At 43.6% G+C, this 8,751-nt stretch overlaps 1 protein-coding gene across 1 annotated transcript; it reads right to left on the reverse strand.

Annotated features, from left to right (window-relative positions):
• Nucleotides 1-5,045: 5,045 nt before the first annotated feature.
• LOC138881350 (uncharacterized) lies at nucleotides 5,046-6,704 on the reverse strand. Its single transcript, XM_070161575.1, has one exon. It carries the CDS (start codon nucleotides 6,702-6,704, stop codon nucleotides 5,046-5,048), a length of 1,659 nt encoding a protein of 552 aa, XP_070017676.1.
• Between the last annotated feature and the right edge of the window lie 2,047 nt (nucleotides 6,705-8,751).

Genomic DNA, 8,751 nt, shown 5'->3' on the forward strand with positions numbered 1-8,751 from the left:
TAGTGCTCTTTACGAGTTTTCACAAACAAGACTCTCTCATTTTCATTTCTCTGCTTACCATCGCCTCATGGTGCCCGTGTGGGTTTTCACCAATAAGACTCTCATTTTATTTCTCTCGTTTTGATTGCATCGGATCCAAACAACTGCGTTTTTCGATTTTGAAAACCTTTCGCCGATTGATCGGAAGGACTTGAACAAGGTTTGGGGTAAAAAGAATTTGGATTGAATTACAACTTTGGAACCGTTCAGGCGGGATCATCGCTGAACCATTATAAAATCTGCCAAGTTTCACGTTTTGGGAAACTTTGAATTTTTATTTTGGTGTGACTGAACCCCAGAGAGAGGCTGCCTACGTGTCCTTTCAGAATCAAGTCAAACGTAGTTCAGGCAAATATTTTGCTTTTTTTTTGTTGTTGTTGTTATTATATATTTATTTATTATTTTTTTTCGAGTTCCAAAGAGGGTAATGAAAGAAAAATAACCGACTCAAAGGGTTAGCAAAAGGACTAGAGTGTTTGGGGTAGCGAGAATGAAAGCCTTCGTCATCCCAATCGGATAGTGCTATTGCTGTAAAAGGACTAGACATAGTACCTTTTTACCGCATCTACGTTCACAGCTGCCTCGGGATCATTTCCTTCAATATCTCCCAAGTACAATTCTCCTCTGGGCAATATCTTTCTGATGATGTATGGGCCTTTCCAATTGGGAGCAAATTTCCCATTTGCTTCCTGATGATGGGGAAGAATACGCCTCAGAACGAGTTGCCCCACTTCAAAATTTTTATGCCGTACTTTCTTGTTGTAAGCACGGGACATTCTTTGTTGGTACAACTGCCCGTGGCAGACTCCGGCCATTCGCTTCTCATCAATCAGGGTTAACTGCTCCAGACGCACTTTGACCCACTGACTGTCTTCAATTTTAGCTTCCACAATGATCCGGAGAGAAGGGATTTCAACTTCCGCGGGTATTATGGCTTCAGTGACATAAACCAAAAGGTACGGAGTTGCTCCGACCGACGTGCGCACGGTAGTGCGATACCCCAACAATGCAAAAGGCAACTTTTCATGCCACTGCCTAGAACTTCGAATCATCTTTCTCAAAATCTTTTTGATGTTCTTATTTGCTGCTTCAACGGCACCGTTGGCTTTGGGACGATAAGGAGTAGAGTTCCGATGTGTTATCTTGAACTGTTCACATATCTCTCTCACCAAATGACTATTCAAATTTGCAGCATTATCCGTAATGATAGTTGCAGGAATACCAAAATTGTAGATGAGGTTAGAGTGCACGAAGTCTACCACAACTTTCTTGGTGACTGATTTGAGAGTGATTGCTTCAACCCATTTAGTAAAATAGCCAATGGCGACCAATATGAATCTATGCCCATTTGAGGCTTTTGGTTCGATTGGCCCAATGACGTCCATGCCCCAGGCGACGAATGGCCAAGGTGCTGACATGGGATGTAGTTCTGTGGGTGGTGCATGAATCAAATCCCCGTGCACCTGACACTGATGACACTTCCGAACAAAACTAAAACAGTCTTTTTCCATGGTCATCCAATAATAGACCGCTCAGAGGATTTTCTTTGCCAAAACATACCCGTTCATGTGGGGTCCGCACACTCCTGCGTGTACTTCATACATGATTCTTCCAGCCTCTTCGGCGTCAACACATCTTAATAAGTTGGAGTTCGGGGTCCTTTTGTACAAGACATCATCACTCAAAAAGAAACCACTTGCATGCCGTCTAATGGTTCTCTTTTGGTCCTTACTGGCTTTCTCTGGGTATTCTTTAGTTTTCAAAAATCTTTTGATGTCATGATACCATGGCTAAACATTTGACTCTGCCTCAACGGTATTACAATAGCCATGCCTTTCCCTGATTTGGATTTCCAAGGGATCAATATGGGCATTGCCTGGGTATGGCAGCATCGAGGCCAAAGTAGCAAGCGCATCGGCCAGTTCATTATGGCAATGAGGGATGTATCTGAACGCTATTGACTTGAATCGCTTTCCAAGATCTTCCACATGTTGTCTATAAGGAATAAGCTTGACATCTCGGGTTTCCCATTCTCCTCGAGTTTGTCGGATAATCAGATCCGAATCTCCCATGATAAACAACTCTTCGACATCTTGGTCGATTGCCATGTTCATACCCATAATGTAGGCTTCATACTCGGCAATGTTGTTTGTGCAGAAAAACCGAAGCCAGGATATGCCTGGATAATGCTGGCCGGTAGAAGATCCAGATCACCCCAATTTTAACACCTTTTGCGTTTACCGCCCCATCAAAGAACATTTTCCAAGCATGAGTGTCTTCAGATATTGCTTCAACTGAATTTACCTCTTTATATAGGAATTAAGTGCTCAAAGGTTGGTATTCATCATCAACCGGGTTCTCAGCCAAATGATCTGCTAACGCTTGGGCTTTCATTGTCGTGTGAGTGACGTAGACTATGTCAAATTCTGTGAGCAAGATCTTTCACTTTGCTAATCTACCTGTGGGCATTGGCTTCTGAAATATGTATTTTAAAGGATCTAACCTGGTTATGAGGTAAGTGGTGTAAGCTTGCAAATAATGCCTCAGCTTCTGAGCGACCCAAGTTAAAGCGCAGCAAGTTCTCTCCAATAAAGTGTACTTAGCTTCATAACTGGTGAACTTCTTGCTCAGATAGTAAATGGCCTACTCTTTCTTTCCGGTCACATCATGTTGCCCGAGGACACAAAAGAAAGAATTATCCAAGATTGTCAGATACAAGAACAGAGGCCTCCCTAGCTCAGGTGGGACCAATACCGGCGGATTCGACAGATACTCTTTGATTTTATCAAAAGCCTCTTGGAACTCATTTGTCCATTTGATTGCCGCATCTTTATTCAGCAATTTGAATATGGGTTCACACGTGGATGTTAACTGAGCAATGAATCGGCTGATGTAGTTCAATCTTCCCAACAAACTCATAACATCTTTCTTGGTTCTTGGAGGAGGAAAATCTCGAATTGACTTGATCTTTGCCGGGTCCAACTTGATGCCCCTCCGACTGACTATGAATCCCAAAAGTTTGTCGGATGGTACCCCGAATGCACATTTGACCGGGTTCAGCTTCAAATCATATTTGTGCAACCGCTCAAAAAAATTTCTCAAGTCCCGAACGTGGTAGTCCTGAGTTTTGGATTTGATGATTACATCGTCCACATAAACCTCTATCTCTTGGTGCATCATATCATGAAAAATGACAGTCATGGCTCTCATGTAAGTTGCCCCGGCGTTCTTCAGACCAAATAGCATGACTCTGTAACAGTATGTACCCCAAGGTGTGGTAAAAGTTGTCTTTTCTGCATCTTCTTCATCTATCAACACCTGGTGATATCCTGCATAACAATCCATGAAGGACTGTATCTCATGTTTGGCGCAGTTATCAATAAGGATGTGGATGTTCAGCAAATGGAAGTTATCTTTGGGACTTGCCTTTTTTAAATCTCTGTAATCCACACACACTCGAATTTTCCCGTCCTACTTTGGCACTGGAACTACATTGGCTAACCATGTGGTGTATCGAACCACTCGGATCACCCCCGCTTTCAACTGTTTTGTGACCTCTTCTTTAATCTTGTACTGATATCGGTTTTAAACTTTCTTTGCTTTTGCTGGACAGGGGGACAATGGGGGTAAGTTGGCAACTTATTAACCACCAAATCAACACTTAGTCCCGGCATGTCATCGTATGACCAAGCAAACACATCTTTGAACTCAAACAAAAGTTGGATCAATGCGTCCCGGGTTTTCTCATTTGTATGAATGCTTATCTTGGTTTCCCTAATTTCTTCAGAAGTACCCAAATTAACCGGTTCAGTATCATTTACGTTCGGCTTAGGTTTATTCTCAAACTGTTCCAATTCTTGATTTATTCCCCTAAAAGCCTCTTCTTCATCATATTCCGGTTCTTGGTTCATTACTTCACAGTTAGACAGCATGTTTGGATCTAGGCATGAAGTCCGCAAGCATGTCATGTTATTTAAAGTCGCATTATTAGAACTGAAAGAAGAAATAAAAGAAAAAAATAACCAAATCAGAAAGAATAAAGTAAGATGAACGATGAAATATTGATTTCATTTTATTGAATTTGAAGATAACAGGGTTTACATTGGAAATTACAGGAAACTAAAGAAAACATCCGAGTTACACGCTGGAATAACTCGTGATGCAGAAAAAGTGGCAGGACAGGTCTACCAGGACTCCCTCCTGATTGGGAATAGCGTAGCCTTCCAATTCTGCAGTTTGGCATTAGGTCCCATATACAGCACCTCAGCGGTGCTTGAGCCTTCCCCTGGTTGAACCATGTGGGCTTCATACAGTATCTTCCTTATGGCCCCACAGATTTCTTCGGCCATAAAAGCCTTATCCTCCTCTTCCTCATTGTATTTTGGCTTGACAAATGTTCTGTATAGATGCGGCACCGGCTGAGGCAAGACCCAACCATCATTCTTCCTATCATCTGCTCATCTTACATCAGCTGGAGTAGGCCGGAACCCTACCCCAAAGAATATTTCACTGGCGGTCGGGGTGATAGGTTCAACTATTCATTGCAACGATTTCCCAAGCCTTTTCCCATGTTTATAGCCATGCCTGATCATTTCTTTGGCCCCTATGATTGATGTATTAGAAAGGAAGGATTGCGGATAAGGTTTTCTTTCTTCGTACTGATCAGCGACCACGATTTCAAAGGCCTGATAGACTATGTGCTCACTTCCTTCTCTTGTTTTAAGACATGGGACTAACGGGTCCCGATAAATCGATTGTGCGTCTTCCCCATGAACCACAATCTCCTGATCCTCATGTTCGAGCTTCACCATCTGGTGGAGAGTAGAAGGCACATCCATCGCTGCGTGAATCCACGGCCTTCCTAAGAGAAAATTGTAAGACGTGTTCATGTGCAGAACCTGGAAGGTTACTTTAAAGTCTATTAGGCCGATGGTTAGAATCAGATCAATATCTCCAATTGTGTCCCTTTTGATACCATCGAAGGCACGTACATAGACGTTGTTGGGTCAGATTCTCTCGGTAATAATTTCCATACGTTGCAAAGTTGAGAGTGAGCAAATATCTATCCTAGAGCCTCTGTCCAACATAACCCTTTTCACATAGTACCCTTCGCATTTAACTGTCAAGTGCAGGGCTTTGTTATGTGCGGCCCCTTCCGGGGGCAAGTCATTTTTGCTGAAGGAGATCTGGTTAATTGCAAAAAATCTTTCGGCCATTCTCTCCAACTGCTCTACAGAAGTCTCAACAGGTACATATGCTTCATTAAGGGTCTTGATCAATACCTTTTGATGTTCGGTGGAATTCATCAATAGAGATAACAAGGAGACTTGTGCGGGAAATTTTCGAAGCTGGTCGATCACCTCATAATCTGCCATTTTCATCTTTTGAAAGAAGGCCTCCGCTTCTTCGACACTTACGGGCTTCTTAGATAGGAAGCACTTTCTAGTGGCATTGTTCACCTCTTCCATATTGAAATACTTTTCTGCCGGGTTATTTTCTCGAACTTCTCCCGAGATTTCTTTGCCTTTGTAAGTCACCACTAATTTGTTGTAATTCCAGGGCACAACGGTAGGATCCGTCATGGGCTTTTGTGGTGCGCGGCCAATAACCACGGGCTCACTCAGCCTTGGTGGATTAATTGTCCCCCGCATCACATAAGCTCCTTTGGGCACATATATTTGGGTTGTCTTATTCAGTTCGAATCTCCTGGGAGGACTCAAATCCATCTGCTTTTCTTTGCGGCCTCGAGGGACATAGAGGACAACATCTTTGGGAGGCATTGCCCCAATTTCCACTTCAACCTTTTTTTCTGACTTTGGAGGGGTGGTTTTGTTCTTTTTCTCCCCTTCGTCTTGCTTCGAGGCAGATTTTGGTTTCTTTTGTACATCAGTGATGGCAATGATGGCCTTCAATGCTGGGTAATATTCCTTGTCCTCACAAATCATTCCGATTACCGGCCCGTTGTTGTGGGTCGGCAGCGGGTTGTTAGTCACATTGGGAATATCTGCATCCCTTAGCACTATCTTCCTTTGTTCTATCAAGTTTTCCATGGCTCTCTTCAGAGTCCAATAGTCATCCGTGTCGTGCCCTTCTGCCCATGAGTGATAGGCACATCGGGTGCCGGCTCTGTAAGCGGGTGATGCTGGGTTTTGCCTGGTTTGAGGAACAGGCTGTAGCATACCCATTTGAATAAGTTTTGGTAATAGGATAGAGTAGGGTTCGCCAATTGGTGTAAAATTTGGCCTCTTGGGTGGTTCACGAGGGTGGAAATTGTTTTGTGGAGGTCGGGGGTTGTAGTGGTTTTGGTAAGGAGGCTGATTTTTAGGAAATGGAGCTTGGTTCCAGTTGGCTTGTTGTTGTGGACGGATATAAGGTTGAGCATTCATGACCAGGTATGGCTGAGGAGCATAGGCTACGTCTTGGTGGGGGCAGTAGTGTTGTGGGGTCCTTTCTGAGAAAAAGGATCTAGGAGTATGGTGTTTTCTTGCACCCGACGCTGCCATAGATGTTTCTTCCTTTTTCTTGCCCTTCGCCCCTCCTCCAGACCCACCCTGAATGGCTTGGGAGGTAGCTCTAATGGCAGATTGACTTAGAATTCGGCCCGTTTTCAATCCATTTTCAACCATTTCGCCAATCTTGATGGCTTCAGCGAACGGTTTACCCATCACGGACATCATATTTTGGAAGTAATCAGCCTCCTAAGCTTGGAGGAAAATTGTGACCATTTCAATCTCATCCATCGTAGGCTTTACCCTGGAGGCCTGTTCACGCCATTTAATTGTGTACTCTCGGAAGCTTTTCGAGGATTTCTTCTTCAAGTTTGTCAATGAGTTCCTATCTAGAGCAATATCAATATTGTACTAGAACTGCCTGACGAAATCTCTAGCCAAGTCATCCCAGATGTGCCAGTGGGATATATCTTGGTCCATGTACCACTCAGATGCGATGCCGACCAGACTTTCTCCGAAATAGGCCATGAGGAGTTCTTCCTTCCCACTGGCTCCTCGCAGTTGGTTGCAATATCTTTTGAGATGAGCAATAGGATCACCGTGTCCATCATACTTCTCAAATTTTGGGGTTTTGAATCCCAATGGTAGATGCACATGAGGGAACATACACAAGTCAGCATAGGATACACTTTTCTGTCCACTTAAGCCTTGTATGCTTTTGAGACTCTATTCCATACTCCTTATCTTCTTCGCAATCTCTTCTTGTTCAGGAGTTTTGGTGATCTTTTCTTGACCCACGGTGAATTCATGTCGGGGTGGTTAAGAGTAAGTATAAGTGGGAAACTGAGGAGGTTTCATTGGGAATGTGGGTGTTTGGAAGGTGAAAGCTGAGGGTCAAAACCAGGACTGGGCAGTGTAGGCTGTGCCGTGGCCGAGCAAGGTGGAGCGGTGAAGATATTTGAGGCTGCACCAGACATTAACACCTGGGGGAGAAACCTCAGAAGGTGTTCCCACAAAATGGGCCGAGATAGTTGGGTCTCCTAGTGGTTCTCTTCCATTTGCCTAGGCGTCCCACATTTCCATCATACGGAGACATAGTAGCCTGTTTTCCTCGGCAACTGCCGATTCTGAAGTTGGGATGCCCGAGAACAGACTCTCATCTGCAATAGGAACTGTTGGCAGAATCATTTCTGACGACATTTCAACGCTTCCCTTCGACCTTGTGAAGTATGGATGCGAAGTCAGACTACCACAAAACCAACCACTTTTCTATAAAACCTGGGTTGGGTGTAACATCAGCAAATGGTTAGTTTGGAACAAATAACAGACAGGTAATCGCACGTTAGGGGTATGATGAACCTACACAGTTAAATGTATTTCTACATGTTTGCAACGGTTGTATGCTTCATTCCGGCTTTTCTTTTTATTTCCCATTTTCTTATCTCCACTCCCACTTTTTTTTATTTTTTTGTTATGGTCGAATCTTATGGAGATTGCCTACGTATTATGACCCCGCATAAATCAGACCGGGCGCAGTTCTTGGGATAATAAATAACAAAATATTTTGGGATTTTCAAATTCTTCATAAAAAGAAAATGCTTTGATTACAATGACTCAAAACTTGACTTGAAAGGAAATTAACATACTCTAATAGCAAGATGACAATACAGACTCAAGAACCGACTAACAGACTCTGACAGAAAGAAAATACAGACTCGAAAATAGACTAACAAACTCCAACAGAAACAGACTTAAAGTGAAAATCAGAAATACATTAATGCTCCTAGGGCCCGCGGGACATCATTCGGTCTCTCCGCGGGCCTATATGCGAGATCCCCTTGCAGCCGCTCCAAATCACTCATTATCTAGCGAATGAAAGTTATCACTATAGCGAAAAAGGTGGTACGAGTCATGTACTCGCACGCTTGGCACTTCACGGTAATGTAGTGAGCAATGGCTCTGATCCTCTCTCGGATTCTGCCCTTTTCCTGAAGCAATCGCCCTATCTACTGATTCTTGGCTTCTAATACCTGAGTGTCGTGATGGTTTTGATATTGCAATTGTTGCATTTCTTCCTCCATCTGAGCCATCGTCCTTGGCCTGCTTGGCCGCCTCATTCTCAAGGGTAGTTAACTTTCTCTTCAGATTGGTGATTGTCCCTTCATATTTTCTTTTCATTTGATGCACAAACTGTGCCCGCCCTTCTGCGTTCTTTGCCAATTAGGCCCGGACTTTTGCTAGACTGGCTTCAGACTTTTCTAGG

Source organism: Nicotiana sylvestris, chromosome 11, assembly GCF_000393655.2.
Source record: "Nicotiana sylvestris chromosome 11, ASM39365v2, whole genome shotgun sequence".
NCBI classification, from domain to species: domain Eukaryota; kingdom Viridiplantae; phylum Streptophyta; class Magnoliopsida; order Solanales; family Solanaceae; genus Nicotiana; species Nicotiana sylvestris.

What these genes read in the sequence shown, in the direction of transcription:
- LOC138881350 (XM_070161575.1), bottom strand. Translation starts at nt 6,704, where the DNA reads ATGGGTAAACCGTTCGCTGAAGCCATCAAGATTGGCGAAATGGTTGAA.